General features: G+C 44.2%; 1 protein-coding gene across 2 annotated transcripts in view; it reads left to right on the forward strand.

The window, feature by feature from the left end:
* The window catches only part of TRIM9 (tripartite motif containing 9), a 132,748-nt gene that overhangs the window by 85,193 nt on the left and 23,322 nt on the right, over positions 1-24,233 (forward strand). For both annotated transcript variants that reach the window (XM_045287727.1, XM_045287728.1), the window contains exons 4-5: positions 11,719-11,829; positions 13,460-13,613. In XM_045287727.1, the coding sequence (XP_045143662.1) occupies positions 11,719-11,829; positions 13,460-13,613 (265 nt within the window). The remainder of the gene's footprint in view (positions 1-11,718; positions 11,830-13,459; positions 13,614-24,233) is intronic.

Raw genomic sequence — 24,233 nt, forward strand, 5'->3', positions numbered from 1 at the left:
GATACCAGGAGGGTGGATGGAGGGTGGGGTGGAAAGGGGGAACTGATTACAAGGATCTACATATAGCCCCCTCCCTGAGGGATAGACAACCGAAAAGTGAGTGAAGGGAGGCGTCGAACAGTGCAAGATAAGACAAAATAATAATAATTTATAAATTATCAAGGGTTCATTAGAGAGGGGGGAGCGGGGAGGGAAGGGGAAAATGAGGAGCTGATACCAAGGGCTGGAGTAGCAAGTAAATGTTTTGAGAATGTTGATGGCAACAAATATACAAATGTGCTTGACACAATGGATAGACGTAAGGATTGTGATAAGAGTTGTACGAGCCCCTAATAAAATTATTTTAAAAGTAATAATAAAAAATAAAGAATTGCAAAAAAGAAGACAGCCTTTAACAACCGTATGGCAAACTGTCCTACTCAAACACATGAGAGCACCATGAATCACAATCGCCTCAACGGCAGTGTATTTACTGTTTGTACTGTTGTTGCCATTGTTGATGGAGAATGACTAGAGATATGGTTTCACTTAGCACACTAAAGAAGTACTCCCATGGGGGTCCTTTTCCATAACTCCATGTTCAGACTGTAAAAGCAGCCCATTAATGCTGTAAAAAAGAAATGGTAGGGGGATGACCTACTCCCGATACACAAGGGAAAAGGGAAATCAAACTCCTCAGCAGCATCAGTTGGCCAAGGCCAATTCCTATGACATGAGGTCAGACATTACTCCACCCGCCAACCACACTTCCACGGCAGCCTTGTTCTCACCTGGATTCTATAATTCATTGCAAAGGCCACACAGAACTCACAGGCAATACTCACAATGATGGGGTTTATTAAGGGAGTTAACGGGTTACAAAAGCTCAGAATATAATCACTCAGACATGACAGCCTATTCTCTGCTCAGCCTGCAAAAAAATTTCTCTCTCTGATCTTTGATCTCTTAGGCACATGGCCCACTGGCCTCTGCCTTGCTCATGCAATGTTACAGAGTTATTTTAGGACTGCCAAAAAATGGCCAAAGGGCATGACACTCCACCAGAAGCCTCAGCCTGAAGGTGCTCAGCTATAGCTAAGTGGGTCAGCGAATCTAGCTCCCCCAATTAAGTGCCAGGAGGCATCGTATTCCCCAAGGCAGCTTTTTGTCCAAAGGCACACAACTTTACTTACTCTGTGTGCTGGGAAGCCCACCATGCTGGCTCTTGGTTCTGATGCTGCCACTTCTCTTCTGTCAAAACTGTTTCCTGGATCAAGGAGGTTCAATAGACAGGTATCTCAGGGTCCAAAGAATGCACTCCACTCAGACTCTTGTTGGTAGTGAAATTCCCTCCCTGCTGATCCTGAGAGGGTTCCTTGTATACCCAGAAGGATGGCAATCACAATTAGCCTGTTGGCAACCCCTCACAGCTGAATCATGTAACTTTATCAGTATCTTCCCCCACCTTCTCCAACCCCGACCCATCAGGGAAAAAAGCCATTTAGTGGGAGTTACAAAGACTATGGCTAGAAGAGTCATATTAAATAATTCACTGCACTGAAAATGGATATGATTGTCCCTGACTCTGGGAAATTCTTTAGGTGGCATGAGTTTATCACTGATCAGAGTTCAGGTGCCTGGTGGCGTGGTGGTGAAGTGCTAGCGGCTGACAAAAAGGCTGGAGGATCAAACTCATCAGCCACTGTGCAAGAGGAAGATGTAGCAGTCTGCTTCCATTAGCGCGGCAACCTTGGAAAGCCAGTTCAACTCTGTCCTACACGGTCTGTTGGAATTGACTTGATAACAGTGGATTTGGGGTTTATAAAATAGCTCACACAGTTTACTGAGCTACTTTTAAGAGCGTTTTTTAAAGGACTGAAACTTATGCAGATGTGGTCATATTTTAGGAAGAATGTTTAAATGTAAATTACAGTTATTACTATACTGTGATTTCAAAAATTTCCAGGAGTCAAATATCTTTTTTCAGAATATGGTGAACTAAAGCAAATAGCAGAAAGCTGTAGAGAAAGAAAATGTTTTTGAACTTATAAGGAGGGCACCCAAATAGGTCAGAAAAAAAGTAGAACTATCCTTATGCACAGGTGGCACAATTCCATACTTAGGAAATTCAGATAATCCACAAGAAGTCTACCAAAACTAATTAAAGGATTCTGCAACACTTTGGTAGGTCCAAGGTCAACATACAAAAAGTCAGTTGGATTCCTCCAAGAGAACTCTGAAAAGGAAATCAGGGAAACAATCCCATTTGCAACAGATCCCCAAAGATAAAAGATTAGGAATAAATTTAAATAGGAAAGTTAAAAATTTTTAACTTCAACTCCCATGAGTGGTTGCTACATTACAAGAGATGATGCTAAAAGGTAATTAAAAGAGTTTTTTCATAGAGCTTTAATATTTACAAAATATGCAAAAAGGTAATTAAAATAGAGTTTTTATAGAGCTTTAATATTTACAAAATATGCAAATAGTTACTATCTATGGAATATTTACTTTTGAGCCCTAGTGTATCATCAGGTTTTTTTAGAATCATTAATCATCATTAATGTCATCATATTTTTATTATTTACCATGCATTTCCTGTTATAATCTGAGTGAATCTGCAAAAACTAACTATATCATTAAGAGCACAAATTTACATTAGGAGTATTATTGACTTGCCAACTGCTTATATCAGCTGTTTTGCCCCTGCTTCAAAGTAAGGAAATGTTTCTTTGATTCAAAGCAGCAAAATCATGGAGGGGAAGGAAGTTTCTCTAAACTCACAAAGAAGTTAAACATAGATGTGATATAACTGGCTACAGCCATTAGTAGATAGAAAAGGCAACAAATTAAGCCAATCATTAACTGTCTTGATAAAACTAATGGCAAGAACCCAGTTTGTTCCCTGTACTAGCACCACCTGAACCCTTCAACTGCCCTCAGCAGAAGTTTACAGGGGTGACTTTAATCCTTTAATTGCATTATTATTGGTGACAACCCACCTTTAAAGAGGAATCCCTTTCTGATTTACCTTTGGCAGACTCTGTGGTCATTGGCTTCCCACCATGTAAAAGCAAAAATCCCCAAAGGGGCCACATGGGACAGAGAGCCCAAGGCCCCACATACAACTGGGGCTCACCTAAGTTAGGGGGCTCATGTAGGTTAGGAAACACACACTCGAAAACTGATTTGCCAGAGCTGATAAAGGGCATCCACAAAACTTTTTAAATTCCCTTTGTCTAAGGCCAGACTTGATACCCAATACAGACATTGAGCATGAATCTGCTGCACCTTACTGTGTCTCACACCCTGCAAAAGTCCACATGGCGTGTGTGTGTGTGTGTGTGTGTGTGTGTGTGTGTGTGTGTGTGTGTTAGGGGAAAGTAGAGGGACCATACCAATATGCTATATCTCACCAAATATACTTCTTCCTTCATAAACTAATATGTACAAGATATAGTAGCCTATATTTTGAGAGCATACTTAGGGGAATGGTTACAATGTTTAGTCATAAAACTGTTGGTGGCATTCACACTTCTGGAATAGAAAGTTCCCAACTTTACTGTTCAACATCTCAAGACTGCCTCAAACAGGCGAATGCTTTATTTAATCAATAGCTCTAGATTATCTTTTTCTTGATTAAAAAGCCAAAGTGCTTCTGACTTGTCTTTAAAATGATTAGCTGCCAGCATGGGTGAATTAATTACACTAGTACAGAGGATAGCATTAGGAGACTGGAAAATGGATTAGCTGTAACCATGTGGGAGAGTGTTGGCATGTGAGAAATTGAAAACAAGCCTCCTTAACTTAAATGCCTCCAAGCTGTAGTGGCGTGTCTGGATGATGAAAACAGTGAATTCACTTGGCTACTAAGCTAAAGTTGGAAAGTTTGAGTCCACCCAGAGATGCCTCAGAAAGATGGTCTAGGGCTCTACTCCCCCCCAACCAAAAAAAAATCAGTCTTCGAGAAACATTAGACCACAGTTCTACTCTGACACGCACATTTGATGCCTTGGACTCAAATGGACAACAGCTGCTTGGTTCATGGTTTCGTGTATGTATGTCATGATGACACCCATAGTCTAGTGTAAGGAAGGAAGGAGGATTTTCTATTTCACCTTTAGCAACAGTGACTTTAGCAACCAAATCGCTTCCCCTAAAGTCCACAAATGAGAGCATTCAGAGTGCCATCTTGTCATCTTGGGAGCTGGCCTGACAAGATACGTATAGCTCCCACTCCTGATCAAAAGCACCAGTCTTCATGTTTCCGAGTCTGCGTGGCACAAACTCGCCTGCAGGAAGCAAAGAGGCCTTGCCATACTTACTGATGAAGACTTTTTTAAAACTCCATTCTTTAATACAGATTACACTGTGACATAAAGACAACAAAAATCCTCACAGCTGATCCAATAAGCAGCATCATGATAAATGGAGAAATGATTGAAACGGTCAAGGATTTCAGTTGACTTGGGTCCACAATCAACGCCAAGCAAGCAGCAGTTATGCCGTCAATGCAGTGTCTGGGCCAATCTGCTGCAAAGGACACTTTTCAAATACCCCAAAGCAAAGATGCCACATACAGGCTAAGGGGCCTTTGACCCAAACCCTGGTGTTTTCAATTGCCTCGTATGCCTGGACCATGAGTAAGAAAGGCTGAAGAAGAGTTGATGCGTTTGAATTATGGAATTGTTAAAGAATAATAGATATATCAAGGTCTGACAGAAGGACACACAAATCTGTCTTGGAAAAATTGCAGCCAGCATGTTCCTTAGAAGTGAGCAGGACAAGACTGTGCTTTGGGCATGTGATCGGGAAGGATCAGTCCTTAGAGAAGGACATCATACCTTGGGGGTGGGGGTGGGGGGTCAATGAAAAAGCACTTGTGTTATGGATTGAATTGTGTCCTCAAAAAATATATTGTAAGCCCTATTCTCCATGGCTGTGGTTATAATCCCATTCGGAAATGGGTTGTCTCTGTTATGCTAGTGAGACAGGATCAGTGTAGAATACCCCAGAGTCCGTTTCATTGGATGTAAAAGAAATTAAACAAGTAATCGAGAGAAGCAGAGATGTGCATAGATTAATGCCAAAGTGCACGGAGATTTCCAAGGAACCAGGAAACAAGCAGAAGACACTAGGATGTTCCTCTAGAGCCAACAGAGCAACACAAGCATTCCCCTACAGCTTGTGCCTGAATTTGGACTTCTAGCCTCACAACTGTGAAAAATGAATTTTTGTTTGTTAAAGCCACCACTTGTGGTATTTCTTTTATAGCAGCACCAGGTAGTTAAGACGACTCTCAATGAGATAGATTGATACCATGGTTTCAGCTATGGGCAACAATTGTTAAGATGGAATATGACCGGGAAGGGCCTTGTTCTGTTGTTCTTATGAGTTGGCACTGATTCAACAGCAATACCTAAAAATAACAGTACCTTAAATAGGGAAAGATTGCCTATGCTTAAGGGAAATTGTTTTAAATCATCAAGGGATGACAATATAGATTATATTGAAGATGGATACCTAAAAGAGAAGAGGCATGGGGTTAATGCTTACTTAGCCTAAAAATTCACCATGAGAGAGGCTATTACCAGAAAAAATAACAAAGAAAATTTAAAGAGCCATATGTCAGGTGTCGGGTAGAGATGGGAAAGGCGTCAACATCAAAATTGGATACATAATAAAATCGTTCTTAATTCACCATTAGTTCTTGATGTGGGTTGTATCATGTGCACTCGTAGAGGAAGGCAGATCGAATGGGAAAATGTAATTGATAGAATAACATTTTACATTGGTGCAGTATATGCTGTCATGGCTGCTCTATGCTATTGAACAAGCCTGTGGATTCAAAAAGTCACAGCATTCCAATGTTATTCTACCCTTTTCCTAATAGGTGTCAGTGTCAATTCTTGACCCAAGAAATGACCTTCATAAATTTGCCACTTAACAAAATAAAACACTTCAAGTAATTGATAGGCTTACCATTCAGAGCAGATGGTGGCTCTGGTGATAAAATTGTAAAAGCCTTCCACGAACTATGGACTACAGATTAATTCTTTTATCCCATGAGAGCTGATTTAGGCTTTAATGCAGATGAAAGCGCAAAGATTTATTTTCCAGCCCCTATGTAGGTCATTCCGTCACATGCACATTTCCTAAGACAAGGAAGCATTGAGTCCAGCAAGCTACAAGAATGTCGCCAAGGGTTTATGTGTTGTGCCACAGCCAAGGGCACAGAAATGCATCTCTCAGGAGAAAGTGACATGGCTTGGCTTCCTAAGAATGGTTCTCCATAATAAATACCAAGTAGAAACAGATGATTGTGCAGATCGAAAAAAGTGGCAAATAGAAGAGCCATAGAGACACTTGACCCAAAACGTTTGATACTCTGAGCGATCACTTTAAGAACTAAAATGGACCTGACCCAAAGCAGGGTCTATTGAATCACCACATATGCGTGCAAAAGCCGGACAATGAATAAGGAAGACCAAAGAACAATGGATGTCTTTGGGTGATGGTGTTGGAGACGAACATTGAGTCCACCATGGACTGCCTTAAGGACAAACAAATCCGGAAGAAGTACAGTCAGAGTGGTCTTTGGAAAAGAGGATGGCTGTTGTCGGCATTTTGTTATTCTGTGTCACTTTGTTTGGCACTGTCTTGTTTTTATGTGCATATTATTATCTCTGCAGGTCTATCGAGATAGGATAGGTGTGATAAACAAGGTGGAGAAGAAAACAACGGGACCGATGGTTCCGGGGGGACATGGGAGAGGGGGAGGTGGGAGAAAGGAAGTGGTGTTAACCAACCCAGGGACAAGGGAACAACAGTGACTCAAAACCAGTGCAAGGAGGAGGTGGGAGGCCGATAGGGAGTGATCAAGGGCAATGTAACCGAGAGGAAATGCTGAAACCCAAATGAAGGCTGAGCATGATACTGGGACAAGAGGAAAGTAAAAGGAAATAGAGGAAAGAACTAGGAGGCAAAGGGCATATATAGAGGCCTAAATACAGGTATTTACATATGTAAATATATTTATATATGATGATAGGGAACTAGATCTATGTGCATATATTTATAGGGCATTGGGCCTCCACTCAAATACTCCCTCAATACAAGAACACTTTGTTCTATTAAATGGGAATTCCAGGATGCTCACCTTCCCGACACGATTGCTGAAGACAAATGTGTGCATAAGCAAGTGTACTGAAGAAAGCTGATGGTACCCAGCTATCAAAAGATACAGTGCCTGGAGTCTTAAAGACTTGAAGGTAAACAAGCGACCATTTAGCTGAGAAGCAACAAAGCCCACATGGAAGAAGTACACCTGCCTGTGTGATCATGAGGTGTCAAAGGGATCAGGTATCAAGCACCAAAGAACAAAAAAATCATATCCTGAATGAGGGGGAGTGCGGGGTGGGGACCCAAGGCCCATCTGTAGACAACTGGACATCCCTTTGCAGAGGGGTAGCAGGGAGGAGACAAGTCAGTCAGGGTGCAGTGTAGCATTGATGAAACACACAACTTTCCTCTAGTTCGTAAATGCTTTCTCCCCCCCCCCTTCCCACTATGATGATCCCAATTCTACATTACAAACCTGGTTAGACCAGAGGATGTACACTGGTGCAGATAACAACTGGAAACACAGGGAATCCAGGCCAGATAAACCCCTCAGGACCAATGGTGAGAGTGGCGATACCAGGAGGGAAGAGGGAAGGTGGAGGGCAAAGGGGAAACCTATTACAAGGATCTACATATAACCTCCTGCCTGGGGGATGGACAACAGAAAAGTGGGTGAAGGGAGATGTCAGGCATTGTAAGATATGATAAAATAACAATAATTTATAAATTATCAAGGGTTCACGAGGGAGGGGGGAGTAGGGAGGGAGGGGAGAAATGAGGAGCTGATGCCAAGGGTTCAGGTAGAAAGAAAATGTTTTGAGAATGATGATGGCAACAGATGTACAAATGTGCTTGACACAATGGATGTATATATCGATTGTGATAAGAGTTGTACAAGCCCCCAATAAAATGATTTAAATGAAAAAGAAAGAAAGAAATGAGGATGGTGAGACTTTATCTCATATACTTTTCCACATGTTATCAGGAGGGACCCGTGTCCCTGGAGAAGGACATCATGCTCGGTACAGTAGGGGAGCAGCAAATAAAGATGGATTGGCTGCAAGCATGAGCTCAAATGTAGCAGTGACTGTGAGGCTGGCACGGGACCAGGTGGCATGTCATTCTGTTGTGCCTGGAATTGCTGAGTAGAAACCAGCTGTGCAGAACCACACAACAAACCCGCCGCCTTCGAGGTCGCTCTGGCTGCACGATCCATTGGGACAGGGCAGCACTATTTTGGTTTCCAAGACTGTAAATCTTTACAGGAACAAGTAGCCTTATCTTTCCCTGTTAGAGCGACAGGTTTGAAGTGTCATCCTGGCAATCAGCATCCCAATGGTTTTTGTTATAGGTTATTGGGTTCAGTGTGGAATGACTCATTAAACTCTAAAAAGATGGGCCAAAATCAATAGTAGCAAGAGAACTGAGAGCCAGGAACTCAAGAATATTAAGCCCTTCAGGAAGCTTGAGCTGTGGAGACAGGCACCAAAGCAGAACCTGTCTAACCCTTTGGCAGTGCCACAGTGAGACTTCCTAAGAGTGAGCTGAAAGCCCAGCCCTCAGACAGCTCTTCCATCACTGAGGACAAGAGAAAAATTTATAGAAGTTGAATTTTATCAGGCCTGAAGAATGTATACATGTCAACACACTTAGCTCATAAAATTACCATTGAACTGCATCCTCTGAAAAATAAACACAACAGTGCAGTCTCTTTTGTTCACAAGATTTCTAGCTGGAACGTGCTAGTTATTCAGACTTTCGGCACCGTCCGTGGGATAATGAATAGTGACGGCCGAGGTTTCTGCCACATGGCAGCATTGAACACAACGATGTCTTCTGGGAGCAGCTGAGTTACGCCTTAAGCAGCAGCGAGGAGAAGCCTATTCGCTCTATCTGTCTTGCATCTTTAAATGTTTTACTTATGATTCCCCCTACTGTGTTAGTCTGGGTACGTTAGAGAATCAAATCCACAGAAACTCATATGTATATAAGAGAGAGTTTCATATAAAGGATAAGTGCACATCAAGAAAACATCCCAACCCAGTGCTGCCCAAGCCCACAAGTCCAACATTAACCCATTAACCCATATGTCTAACACCAATCCACAAAGTCCTCCTCCATCTCACAAAACACACGGAATGATGCCGACTGCAGGAGGAAAGCCAAATCAGTGAGCGTGTAAGCATCTCAGTGCTGCCAGGGGTCTCCATACGGCTGTACCAGCACCCAGGGCTGCATCTGGGTAGGTCCATGTGGCTTCTGCTCAGGGATGTCTTGCAGGATGTGAGCCTTGCAAGTAAAAACAGTTAACTGGCTAAGGCAGCTGCACCCTGCTCTGACCATCAGAAAGCAAGAGACCTGAGAAATAGAAAGGCCAGGCTCACCCAGCCATTTATCTCTCCACCCTTCAATTAACCTCACATGTGTTTATCGACCAGGTTGGCACAATAAACTTTAACTATCTCACCCAACCACCTCAAGAGGCAAAGCCTAACTTTCTTGTTTACTTTATACATTTTTTTTTAATGAAAGAATTTGCATTCCTTGAGCCTAGACCAACAGATGGAGGTAGTGGGTTGTCAAAAACACAGTGAATGACAAAGAAAAATAAATCAACCTGTGAATTTAAATGTGATTACTTCCCCACTAAAAATCACAAAACACATCATCTTACATCAAAGCTGCTCTCTTTCATCTATCCTGATAGAGGGATTCTAATCTCTACATCTTATTCATCATTTTAATTTTTATTAAAAGTAAATCATTAAAATAATAGAGTAAAATAAAAATAATGTTTATTAAAAGTAAAAAAGAATTAACAAAGCATCTGTAAAAAACCAACAATAAAGAGGTAGTTGTCAACAAATCAGTAGGAACATTAATGTCCAATAATAGGTGAACAGGAATGGTTACTTATGACCTAGCTACTCAATGGGACATGTGACACTCAACACATGTATCCAGTCACATGTATTGATGGTGGAAATGTGGGAAGTATTTGCAAGATGAGTGTGTGCAGAGTGTAAAGGTTACGTACTATCACAGCAGCTAGAAGGGTTTCTTATAAATCAGTATAAAAAACTTCAAAAAAGCTACTGCCATCAAGTTGATTGTCACTCAAAGCAACCCTTTCGGACAGAGTAGAGCTGCCCCCCTTTTGGATTTGTGAGACTATAAACTTTTAGGGGAGCACCCAGCCTCATTCTGCGCCCCAACCCCCCACCCAAAGAATTGCTGGTGGTTTTGAACTACTGACCTTGCAGTTAGCAGCCCACTACGCCACCAGGAAAAATCTAAAAGGAAAGATCAAAGTGCTTTTAAAATTTGCACTAAACAAAAAAGAAAGCCCGCGGCCTTCTAGTGGATTCCAATCCTAGTGACCGTACCGAACAGGGTAGAACAAGCTTCCTCCACTGTGATCTTTACAGAGCAGGCTGCTACGGCTTTCTCCCACAATGGGAAGCGTGGGCAGGCGCCAACCACTGAGCTTGCTGCTAGCCATGGAGTGGGTCACCACTGCAGCACCAGAGCGCCTTAACATTTTGCCTTGGGGTGGCGAAATTGATTGCTTTTGTCCATCTGTTTTACAATTGTTTTTCAGTTTTGGTATCATCATCTTTCATGGAAAATAAACATACAATCAAAATTAAAAGGAGGAGAAGAAAACAAGTTTTATTAGCGAAAAGGCTTAGCATTAAAAGCCCTTCTAGCTATTATTCATACAATCTAGGCTAACAGATCTCTTTGGGGCCTCTGGCAAAGCAGTGCAAACCTCAAGGCATGAGGGATTAAGATTTCTGGAAAGGCCCTACTTCCTGCTCTGCTTCCAAAACCTGCTCAGGGTCTGGGCCAGAGCCGAGTTTCTCCGGCCCAGAAGACCACGCTCAAGAAGGAGCCTTTCTGAGGACAGTCGTGCGCTTTGACAGGAGACAAAGGAGCTCCTGGGGGGAGAAGCTCTAGATGCCGAGATCCCTTTCCAGGTGTAAGCAGAACCACTTGGCAAAGAGATTCGCCTTTAAATCCCCTTTCAGAGGAGGCAGGGACGCTAAGTGAGTTGTCTCCAAATTTCCTTCTACGACCCCTTGCCAACGTGTATTTGTCATTATCTCATTGTTCGGTAAATTCTACCTCAGCCTCCCGCCTCCATCAAAATGAGTGAGTCCAAGTGCAATGGCTTTCTGCACTTAGAAGTGAGTGGGTACAGGTAGGAGATGGTGGGCATCACACTGAGCTCAGCACCTTGGGGAGCGACAGCGCCTTTGCAGGTCTCCACGGCTTCTCTCCCAAGAGAGCAACTCACACTAGAGTCCCGTCCCAGAAAAGAGGAGAGTGAGGGGGGTTAGGGATTTGATTCTAGCCAGTATCGTCAGAAACATAAAAAATCAATACGGGTTTCAACATCTGCAATCTCTTCAGGTGGATCTTGTTCCCAATTTCTTTGAAGCGTCATAATCCAGCTTCTCTGTTGACTGCAGACATTGCCACACAAGAGTCTCGTTAACATAGTGACACCACAGGACAGCTGTTGGAGTCAGGTTTGAAGAAACTTTCCAAAGCTCCAGGTTGACAGCATGGCTTCTCTGTCATTTTCAATGGTTCTGTTTCCATCCATCCTAGGTGGTTAGAGATCAGATCTCTCATTGCACAGTGAAATTGCGCCAGACCACCGGTCTCATGGAGTACTGCCTGGAGGTGATCAAGGAGAATGACCCCAGTGGCTTTTTGCAGGTCAGTGTCAACTCGTTTCAATTCCAAGTGCCTCAGGGGATGGAGTCTAGGATGCCTCGGATAGGCTCCCAAAGACTCAGGCTGGGCCTGGGTCCCAAATGAAACCTCCTCATTTCCATCTGCTCAGGGGATCTGCTGAGTTCCCCTGACCTCCTGGAAATCCCTGCCACCAGGTGCTACAAGACTGAGAATGCAGGGCGTTCTTGTTTTCTTATGTTTAATCACGAAACATAATTCCTTGTCAGTTTTTATAAAGTAGAGTTTTATTGCCTTCCAGAAGAAGTAGGGGCTTTCCCACGAGTATATCCTGGACCGTTTTGCCAGCTGAAAAGGTCTAACTAAAAGCACGCGAGGCGGCTGCCCGAAAGTCAGGGATGTCATGTCGATGATGACATTCGTCCTGCCTGTTTCCTCAGTTCCTTGGTGTGAATTGATTTAGTAGACGCTCTGATGTAAGCCAGTTCAGCTTTAAGTTTTAATCCCAGTGATTAGGGACCTTTTGTTAAGGAACACCTAGCTCTCCACCAACTCACATTTTACTAAACTGGCAAAGAGATAGAGGGAGGCTGAATATAAGAAGTGAAATGGGAAATTTTCCTACCAAAGGATAAAGTGATAACCACACGAAGATGGTGAGCCTAAACCGTTGGAGCATTCCACTTTGCAGACTATCATATGCAGCTTCTCTAAACTATTGCATAAAGCTCATATCCAAGTTTTACAGGATGCCCACACTGCAAATGAGATTCTTGGGGTTGCTGGCAGGACGAACAAATGGCCAACAGAACCTCCTCTCGAAGTGGTGGCTTTTGTTGATCAGTCATAAATAGTCTGGCCAACCATTTGAGTTGGTCTATTAAATCAAGTCCCTGAGTGGTGTAAATGGTTAAGTGCTCAACTCCTAATTGAAAGGTTAATGGCTTGAACCCACCAGGTGGTGCCTCAGAAGAAAGGCCTGGAAGATCTACTTCCAAAGATTACAGCCTGGAAAACCCCAGGGGTGCACAGTTCTACTCTCTACACACAGGGCCACCACAAGTCAAAATCAACTTGAGGGAAAACCATAAAGACTCAGTTTCAACTCAGAGGGGCCCTGGAGGACGAAGCCCCTTTGGGTTTCCAAGGCTATAAATCTATATCAGTGGTTCTCAACCTTCCTAATGCCGTGGCCCTTTAATACAGTTCCTCATGTTGTGGTGACCCCCCCCCCAACAATAAACTGATTTTTGGTGCTACTTCATTGTAATTTTGCTACTGTTATGAATCAGGTGACCCAAAGCGGTCGTGACCCACAGGTTGAGAACCGCTGCTCTATATGGAACGCCTCATTTTTCTCCTGAGGAGCAACTCATGGTTTTGAACTGCCGGCCTTATGGTTTTCGGTCCACAGTGTAAGCCACTATACCGCCAGGGCTCCACCTGCAGGATACCTGGTGTTTATAGTGCCTCCTCCCCAACTCAACAGTGTCCAGATGAGCATGATAAATGACAGTCACTGTAGTCACAAGAAGCAAGCTCCACCTCTTCCACACTGGCCCGGGCTCCTTGGAGCCGGGGTATGGTGGAGACATGGCCTGTGTTCCAAGTGTGGCATCGTTTTCTTAGGCTGTGTGCTCTTTGCTGTGTTTAGATTTCCGACGCACTCATCAGGAGAGTGCACCTGACTGAGGATCAGTGGGGGAAAGGCACGCTCACTCCCCGGATGACCACGGACTTCGACTTGAGCCTGGACAACAGTTCTTTGCTACAGTCCATTCACCAGCTGGACTTCGTGCAGATGAAAGGTATGTGCCTGACCCTCCGAGCCAGAGAGCAACATCCCAGCAGGTTCTGGTGCTCGAAGCAGGATTAAGGCTGGGTGACCCGTGGCAGCAAGCCAGGGACTGATGCGAGGCTGATAAACCCCGCGGGAAAGAAAGCACACCCACACCTCTGGGTGATGTCACAAAAGTCTAAGCAGGCTTTCTGTCTTGTCATGTGATGAGAAAATACACCTGTAGCTGTGTCACCTCTCCTCTTGGTGAGTCAGATCGGTCCAACGCCTGCCCCTTTGTGACTCTCGGCCATTCCACGTGCTCAGCAGCACAGGTGGGGACCAAGAGAACATCACTATTGCACCTATGTAAAGTCTTGTTACTTTCAGTACTAAAACGTGGAAAGCAGAACTATCTATTCAAATCAAAGGATTCCAAGGTTGAAACTACAGCTTCCACATAGCTAGGACACAGCTGGCAAGCAAAGGCCTTGGGCATGGATCAGTGGGAATTTCAGAAGGTCCGTGTCAGCTCACTAGGGCTCGTCAGGGAAAAGAGAGACTGAGTGTACCTGGAATCAACTTTAAAATGAGGTCATGTGATTGAAGGATGTGACAAGATCTCTCTGAGATTTGTGTGGCTGGCGAGCTGGCTGACGGGCAGGGGGTGCAACTATTTTAAATGATCTTAAGGGAAATAACTCTTTCGAAGAAAATTAAGACCCAAAGCCCACCGTGTCTTAAGGTGTTTATGGACATTTGGAGAATGTTTGTGATCTTTTTAAGAAACAATCATTTCGAAACAATCATACATTTGCAGGAAGTTACAAAAATAGTAAGTAGAATTTCTGTGTACCCTTCACCCAGTTTCTGCCCCTGGCCGCACCTTGCATAAGACAGGATCAAATCCAGGAACTGCCATTGCAGCTGTGTCCCATCCCATCTTCTCCCACATGCAGATGCGCTGCGTGGCCACCACACGTGTGACACAGAATTGTTCTTCACCACAAGGACCCCCCTGTGCTGCCCCTGTATAATCACACCCTTCTCCCTTTCCTTCCACCATCCCTGGTGGCAATCTGTTCTCCTTCCATTTCTGTAATTTTCCATTTTCTGCTTTTGTTTAATGAAATTGATTTGCTCTTTGCCCCTCCGGATTTAAACATACATATCTGGGAAGTCCATGCTTAAAGAAAAAAAGTTGTTACTTACAAAAGAAATCTACTTTTCCCTTTGCCAGACAGAGAAATCCATATAACCCCTCAAGCTTTAGGGGGTATCCTTGGGGTCCTGCACATAGTTAAACTTGGCCCAGTGCTTCCTGCATTGACTTCTTTCATCCTCCTCAGAGCCTTTGACTCTCTTTTATTCTCAATTATCTTTTCCATTTAATCTGTCCTGCTTTAGAAGCTACCTTAATTTGTTTTTACGCAATTCATGTATTATGAATAAAAAAATGCTTTGTTACAGTAAGAAAAATGCTTAGCACTATTTCCCCAAACTAAACACTCTCCCAAGCACTTTACATGGATTAACTCATTTTATTCTCGCAACCCTCAGAGGCAGCTCAGGAAACTGAGGCCAGTTGCATGAGTCACACACCTTTGGGAGCAGTGGCTCAGGTTTCAAGCCCAGGGAGGGACTTCAGAACCCAGAACCACAACTTCTCACTGGTGCTGTGATTGCTTGTCCTTTACCAAGTGATTTTCCACCCAAGAACTAACTGAAGTGTTCCCTTATGCTTGAGAAATCTAGTTTTTGCCTATAGGATTTTTTGTTTCACCCCATTTCTTCTTGAATACCACTGTGATAGTCTGTAGGCTAAAGCCATCTCTCGGGCCTAGAAGAGTCCCTGGGTGGTGCAAACAGTTACGTTCCTAGCTACCGACCAAAAAACCTAGCTCTTTGAGCCCGCTCAGAGGTGCCTCAGCAGGAAAGCCTGTCAGTCCACTTCCATGTCACAGCTCCACTTTGCATCAGCGTCAACTCCATGACAACTTGCTTTGTTTGCACCCAGTTCCTTCAATGAGGCAAAACCAGGTCACATCACAAGTAGCACAGAGGCGAAAATAGGTCACAAAGGGCAACGGAAGGGCTTTGGGCAGTAGAGGAAGAAGCTGAGCCAACCCAATTAGCCTTGGTGAGGGGACAGGCTGCGTGGACAGTGAGAGGACAAAGCCCCCAGGCTTCAAAACTCTTTAATCTGCTGCAGAGCCCTCTCCTCCTCCCTGATTGGTTGCCTCCCCGAGTCGTGTCCATCTGCCCATGCTGGCGCTCAGGCCAGTTGGCAGGATGTTAAAGACTGTGTTAGAATGAACAGGCCCTTCATCTGGGACGGGAACTGCAGGCTAACGTGCTGCACGTGTATCACAGAGGACATTTCTACTGCATGTCTCTTTGGACACGTAACCATTTAGAACGGCACACAGAAGTGTAGACACAGCTGTGTGCACCATGCAGGAAAAACATAGAGACACACAGAGCAGAGAATGGCAAGTATGCTAAAGCCCCAAACACAGAGCACCCTTGCAGTAAAAGTTCACCGGGAACACAGGGTTCTCCACAACAGTTATTGATGACATTAATCTAACAGACCCTTTGCTATGAGACTGAATTATTCCATTCTCCTTTTCTTTTTTAACACTTCATCTTAATTTAATTTATTTCTCATTGTTATCTCTCCAGAGGCTTGATTTATATGCTTTGCTTTGTGTTCATTAAGCTTAATTAATTCAGTGAGAACCCAGTCTTCTGAATAATTTTGATCCTGTCAAATACTTGAGCTGGAAAGAGAAAAACCAAAAGATGTTGGTGCAGTAGAAGGTGATGGGCTGTAGCTAAGTCTTCTCCCGGCCCCCTTGGGATCTGTCAAGATATAAGCAACTGCATGACTCTTCCCAACATCATGCTAGATGGTTCTTAGGGAATTATTCGAATCAGTGTAATAAATTTCACTCTTCACAGCTTCTCAGCAATATATATATATATATATATTTTTTTTTTTTAATCTCGAGAAACTGCTCACTAGGATCCAGGTACAATTGACCAAAAATGTAACCAGCACTTGGCAAGGTGTTCAAGAAATCCAACCATTGTGAAATTAACCATATATCTATTTCAATGTGTGCTTTCTAATTGTAAAAAGTAGAGTACAGTACAAAGTATGACATTTCCAAAAAACTTAAAATACACATTTTAAGCTACGGCTTGAATCTGATAACTAAATAATCTGTTCACACCTGGACTCAAAACTTTAGCAATCATCTCTCTGTTTCTGAAATGCCATCTCAAGTGAATTTTCAGATTTTCCATGAATCCCAGGAAGAGGGAATGCTGTTGGTTTTCAATATTTTCACTCACCTCAGCGACTAGTGGCAAGAATGCACTGCCTACAGCTGCTCGGTGTGAGCGGGACGTCACTGATCTGACGCCACGTCACTGCCAACCATGTGAGATCGAGCGGGACGCGGGCACTGCCTTTGCTCACGCCTAGGAAGGACGTGTTTCCGGCTGTATTTTGATTAGAAAAGCATCCTCCTGTCTTTCCAGACTAGTAGGAGAGGTGTTAGCTCCTTCAAGTTCTCACAGAATGCAAATTAAGCTTTGTTTTTGTTGTTTTATTGGTGAGTAATAAGGACATTTTCCCTCAATTTAAGCTGACATTGCAACTCTTCCATAAATGGGGGGAAAGAAAATTCTCTCCTAACCTGCCCAGGCCTCCACTGTATGGAACAGTGGGTTTCAGATAGCTGCCCATCCCTGGGGGGGGAATGACCCCAGGACTGTGTAAGTACCCTAAGTATCCCAAGCTCCATTGTCATTGTGCCGAAATGAAATGTCAGTGTGCTCACTGGGAAGCAAGATGAAGCAGGGAGCCAACCGTTAGCCCAGCCTTTTTAGCACATCGACCAATGGCTATTCATCCCTTGAAGCACTTCTACTCACCTAAGGACACAATTTATCTCATGAACTGACAGGGACTATCAGAACCCTGAGTGTGCAGCAAGCTCCTGGACAAGGATGGTGTAATCTAAAGAGACTCCCCTATAAACCATAGAAAAAGGGTTCCCAGAGGTTGGCAGTGTGGAGCCAGCCAGAGGTAGGTACCATGGCTCACTCCCATGGAGACTGTTCATGCTTGGCCTCACAACAGGCATCATGTTTACCCTTAACGATGTGCCAGCCATAGGTTTCCAGATATGAGTTATGTACCTCTAAACTTCTAAACTAAAGCAAGGTTTCCAAAAGTGGACAATACTGCCCCCTGGGGGTAAGGAGGTGCTGCAACAAGGGAAGCAGCAAAAGTAGATGCTACACTTTATGCTGGATTATGGCCTATACTGTGAACAATGTTAATTGCTAAAGGGGCGCGGAGTCGTGTTTTCCTGCAAAGGGGGCCGTGGGCCAAATAAGTTTGGGAACCTAGGCCGGAGTCTCAACTTCACTCAGATGCCAAAGGAATCTTCAGCGAGGAGCTCAGTGACATGCATCCCAGCATTCATAGCGCGGAAGGTGAACTATTTCCTTAATCTAGGCCAGCAATTCATAGAAATCATATCACCTGATAACAGGAACCAGAAAAAACCTGTCCTCTCGGAATTAGGCCCGTGGACCTAGCTCTAACATAGTTACCAAACACCAGGCTGAAAGCAGTGTATCACACTGCTAAGCACCGTGCCCACAGAGCCTGTCCTGCTATTTACTAGCCATGAAACCTTTCTGGGTTTCAGAAGCAGGGATACTACCGGGGTGATAATAGATGAACGAATGCAGGTAAAACTCTCACCACAGTCTGGCACAGGGGCGATGACTCCGTCTGGGGGGTGGCATGGGAACACCCTTTTTCGGATGTCCTCCAGGTGTTCCTGTTCAATATGGTTCAGAGTAGAGTGGGCTTGGAGACAGAAGACATTAGAAACCTTTATTATACTCATAAGAGGCCACTGTTGCAGAATAACATTTTGAGCTACCTCACTGGTGTAGGCAAGGGACTAAATTCTACCTCAAGCTTCCCCAAGCTTTATCAAGGACATCTTCCTTGTATCCAAGAGAAGAGCCCTACTGGAGCAGTAATGAAGTGTTGGATTGCTCACCAGTAGGTTGGCAGTTCAAATCCACTAGCTGCTTTGCTGGAGACGATGTAGCAGTCTTACCAGCTTGGAAAACCTATGGTGTACTCGAGAGCAGCGGGTTTGTCTCTGACAAAAGATATTTTTAGGCCGCTGCTTGACTTTACAGGCTTAAAAAAAAAAAAGCTATGCAGTGGATTTCTGATCAGGTCCAGGGGAAGTAGGCCGTAAGGAGAAAACAAAGATGCTTAGGAATAATCAGGAAAGACTTCAAGATCAAGGTAGCGAGGGTAACACCAACGAGAGGACTTTCAACCAGATAGACTATTGTTCCTGGGAGTTTGGTTCAGAAACTATGGCGCTAGTTTCAAATCACAGGAGGTGAATTCATTTGAAAGTAATACTTTGGATTGTGTGTGTGTGTGTGTGTGTGTGTGTGTACCATTTTTTTATGCCTAATAAAGTGAAAAAGGGTAACATAACACCCACCATAAAACCTAATTTTCTAAGATGCCAACCTTTGTCTTTGCTAATGAGGCTGTCATTTTGCCACATTTGCCTTTGATATGCACCATATTTGGGGATGAATAAGGGAAAACCAAACGAATTCTCAGCACATTAAAAACAGCTTTGCCACGCAGTTGTCCCTGAGTTTATTCGCTCCTTTTTTCACTCTCTCTTTTTTCCCCTCTTTTGCTTTCTTTCTTTTGTTGGTTTGTTTGCATATTTCTTAAAATCTGGGCCAATATCAAGATCTAAATACTAGCAAGTGGTTAGACTTTTTTCTATCCTTTCTGGTCTTTTGAAGTGTATCCTCTGAGCACTAATAAATGAAGTTCCAATGTTTTGATTACACACGATCTCGGTTTATTCTATGATTGCACCTGTACAATTGCACCTGTACAATTGCACCTCTACAATGTAACTTCGAGCTTCTTATTAAAGACATTGCCAGGGCAGTGTCTGCCTGGTTCCCATCAAAGCCATCTTGTGATCTCAGTCTTTGGCTTTATAACTGATAAAATGTGGACTTGCCTGAAACATGAACAAAAAGGAAAATGAGAGAGTGAGATGGGTGTGGAGAAGGATTTACTTCAACGCGCCAGTTTACTTGCCCAGTTAACATGTTAGAAATGCGTTCTTTTTTTTTTTAATGGGAAAACAAGTTCCTACCATTAATAATGAAGCAATAACCCCTCCACTTTCAACCTCTACATCATGGCTTTGCATCCAATTGGCAATCTCTTTGCATCCATTCCTTCCGTCTGTGTATTCAACGATGGGGCAAATTTATCTTCCTTCCTCCAAATCCAGAGGTTCTGAGCACCTCTGAGATGGAAGCAGTCATTCTCTCCATGGAGATGCCAGCCAAACCCTTGAAACCTGGAGCACAATCTCTGCCCCTAACTGGATTGATGCCAGGCAAAGGGAGAAAGAGAGCACGCTAAGTGGATTGATGCCAGTCGTGGGCCATGAATCTTGCATGAAGTGTGTGTGATTGAGTAGCTCGGGCGGTTTCATAAGACTGGACCAGTGACCTACTTTTGAATCATCTTCACATCTCAACGTTGTCGTCATGGTTTTTGTTTTCTAGGCTATCCACCATAGAAACTGTCTCGGCAACTGCTGGGAAATGAACTGTTGGGCTAACTGGCAAAGGGCAGATTTAATTCCAGGCAACACAGAGTCCAATTTTGATACATGATTAGCATTTAAATCATCTATATGTCCCTGGATCTGGTCTGAGCCGTTCCCTCCTTTTATTGAAGTGCTAAAAAAATAAATCAATGTTGTGATGCTTTAAAATATGTTAGCGGAGTTAATAAAGATGTTGTTGTCAACTCTCTATATTGAGATCGTATGTTAAAGTCGGGGGTTAGTCCTTCACAAGCAGAACTACATCGGTTTGTCTGAAGACTCACCTGATCTGCAGTTTTAAATAGTAAAAAAGATTCTCCCCCTAATGAGGAGAGGTGGTGCCATAAATAGTAACACCGTGACAGGTGCTCCCCAGGCCAGGAGGGTCCCTTGGCCCTGTTCTGCCACCCCCAGGCTCCTGTAGGCTCAGACAAGGTGTTCAGTGTGCAGGGTTGGGCCAGGGCCTGGATGAAATGATGTCACAATCCTCTGAAGTCTGGAAGTGGAGAGCGCTACTGTGTCGCTGGCCCCACATTTCAAAACTGCATGTCCATAGCTATGAGCTTGCACAAGACCTTGAGTAGACTATCTAGGGTTTCTTTTAAATTATAGAATAAAATGTTCTTTCAGAGCCCTCTCTCAGATCAAGCCGACTCCAGTTTGCGAATTGACTTAGAACATAGACTACAATGGACGAAAGTGTTAGCATGGTTCCAGCCGCGCTAAACCCCAACCAAACGAACTCACTGCTATCCAGTCAATGCCGTCTCAATGCCGACTCATGGCAACCATCGGGGCAGGGTGGAACTGGCCCTGGGAGTTTCTGAAACCAACTCTTCACAGGAGCAGGAAGCCCTGTCTTTCTCCGGGGAGTGGGTAGGTCTTGCAATGATCAGCCCAGGCCATACCCCCTCCATCACTAGGACTCCTACAGGTTCAGCTGTGTCATAGGTTAAATAGATGTCAGTGGACAATGCTAAACACTCAGGTCCCATGTCAAACATTTCTCTTAGGGACAATGCCTTCTTTGGCTCAGAGCAGTGGTGTGAGCGTATGTGCCCCCATCTCTTGCTACCATTAAGGTGCCAAAACTGAGGTGAGCCTGGGGAAAAGACACATTGCTCATGAACCAGTCTCACTCTCAGAGACTCTGGGAAAGATCCTGTGTACGTCCCCCATCCACCCAGAGCTGGCGACTTCCAGTCGCATGTTTGTCAAGGGGATGCCTATCGCCCAAGATTTGGAAGTGTTTGCAGTTCAGCAGAAGCCAGGGTTGCACTAATTTCTGTTTAGCTTCCTCTCCAGTCCCAGCAACCCCCATCCTACAGCTGGAAGAGTGCTGTACCCACAACAACAGCGCGACCCTGTCCTGGAAACAGCCCCCTCTGTCCGGAGTGCCCGCTGAAGGATATATCCTGGAGTTGGATGACGGCAGCGGTGGCCAGTTCCGAGTAAGTAGAGAAACTATTCTTTGTTAACCAAAGCCAGGAACGACCTCACGGGATCCTCCGGGGAGCCTCAGTCTGGCAGGGCGTGTACATCCTCCAGTTGAGCCCTGCTTTCCCCTGTGTTGTCAAAGTGGAAGCTGTTGTCTGAATGGAAACTGCTCTATCTTTCTGAAGAGAAATTCTGAAGTCGGACTGCCTAAATTCACATCCTGCATCCAACAAGGAGCTATGTGATTGCACATTTCTTTCCTCTCAGCCTTCAGGTCCTCATTGGTCAAATGGCATGATAACAATAATATATACCTCACGCATTGTTGCTAGGCTTCGGTTGGATACCCACATCAGACCCTAGGCATGCTGCCTAGCACATTGGAGCCAGCTGTTTTAGCTAGTGTTATTACCAGAGTGTTTATAGTCATCATATAAGTTATCATTATTCCTCAGCTTTCTAATGTCTTTGACTGGCATCCTTCTTCATTGACATAGTTTCATATTACTCTTTCCCTATTCCAGGAGGCTTCTCTAGCAAAGGCTTCCCCAGTTCTATTGGCTTCTAAGAAGCCCTGGTGGTGTAGAGGGCTGCTCACTGGGCTGTTAACCACAAGGTCAGCAGTTTGAAGCCACCTATAGCTCTAGGAGAGATAGAAGAGATTTTCTACTCTCCTAAAGATTTAGCCTCCGAAACCCACAGGGGCAGTCCCACTTTGACCTATAGACTAGCTATGAGTCAGAATGGGCTCAATGGCAGGGAGTTTGCTTGTATTTTATGGTTATTTCTGAGACTTTGACCAGAGATAGCTCATGCCAACCCATTATCTCCCCATGACAAGGGAGCTCCAGCCACTGGGAAGCTGGGGTCTGACTTTTGGAATGCTGGCATGCCTACAAGTCAGTTCCCTATGCGGAATGCCTATCTCAGCAGGACTGCTTCTCTCTCATACACACAGCCTTCATCTCATCTATTTCCCCAACACCACCTTGCTTTCTGCCCCTCCCGTTCTAGCCTTGCCCGGGTTCTCATTCTGGGAATTCCAGTGCCTGGGACCTCCCAAGGTCAATCCCTGCCCTGACAACTGTGAGACTGTGGTCTAAAAGCAGACCCTGAGAACAACACTTGTTCGGGCCATCAATGACCAACCCTGAAGCACTGGCTTTCAAGAGCGAAGTCTATTGAGGCCCCCTTGCCCGGAATTTGTTTAGTCTCCTCAGCTAGGTTTCAATCAATGAGAGCAGAGACCGGGTCTTCTAGAACCCCCATCACCGTTCTCTCATGACAAGGAAGCCTGACATCCGTGAGTGCTGGGTCACTGGCATGAAAAAGCCAAGCTCCCGCCTTTCCAAAGGAAGACTCTATCTACTCTCTCCTCTAGGGTCACTATGGGTCAGAATTAACTCAATAACCATGACCTTGGGTTGGGGGCTGGGGGGGATGCTGGTGACTCTTCCATTCTTCTCTCTCACACACACCCTACTTTCCTGAGATCCAGCTCCACATTTCCACCTGTTGACTAGAAAGGTCCATGTGTACACCCTGAAAGTGCGTAAAGTCAGCATGCTTTAAAAACCCATCATATTCTTCCAAAAGGGCCCTGTCTTACCGGCGCCCTAATTGGACTTCTTCCCAGTTATCAGGCTCACAATCTTAGCATCTTGGTTTCCTCCCTTCTCGTTGAACCCCAGTAACATTGAAGAATTCCTTGAGTCAACATTTATAGAGGTCTAAATATAGGCATGTACACATGTAAATACAATTATATAAAACAATAGGGAAACAGATCTATGTACATATATTTATTTGTTAAGTAGTAAGGCAGCAGATGGAAATTAGGCCTCTACTCAAGTACTCCCTCAGTGCAAGAACACTTTGTTCTAATAAGCTGGCATTCTATGATGCTCACCTTCCCTGACATGATCGCTAAAGACAAATGTGGTGAAGAAAGCTGATGGTGCCTAGGCTATCAAAAGATACAATGTCTAGGATCTTAAAAACTTGAAGATACACAAGCAGCCATCTAGCTAAGAAGTAACAAAGCCCACATGGAAGAAGCACACGAGCCTGTGTGATCATGAGGTGTCCATGGGATCAGGAATCAGGCATCAAAGACCCAGAACAAAAAAACATTTCAATGTGAATGAGGGGAAGTGCGGAGTGGAGACCAAAAACCCATCTGTAGACAATTGGACATGCCCTTACAGAAGGGATGTGTAATAGTCTGGGTACATTATGAGAAACAAATCCACAGAAGCTCATGTATAAAAGAGAGTTTTATATAAAGGGTAAGTACACATCAAGAAAACATCCCAACCCAGTGCTGCCCAAGCCCACAAGTCCAACATTAGCCCATTAACCCATATGTCCAACTCCAGTTCACAAAGTCCTCCCACAAAACAGACACAATGATGCCAACTGCAGGAGGAAAGCAGAGTCAGTGAATGTGTAAGCATCTCAGTGCTGGCAGGGGTCTCCACATGGCTGCTCCAGCACCCACGGCTGCA

This window comes from Echinops telfairi, unplaced genomic scaffold (assembly GCF_000313985.2).
Source record: "Echinops telfairi isolate 266 unplaced genomic scaffold, ASM31398v2 ScPeMD7_18;HRSCAF=68, whole genome shotgun sequence".
Lineage (NCBI taxonomy): Eukaryota > Metazoa > Chordata > Mammalia > Afrosoricida > Tenrecidae > Echinops > Echinops telfairi.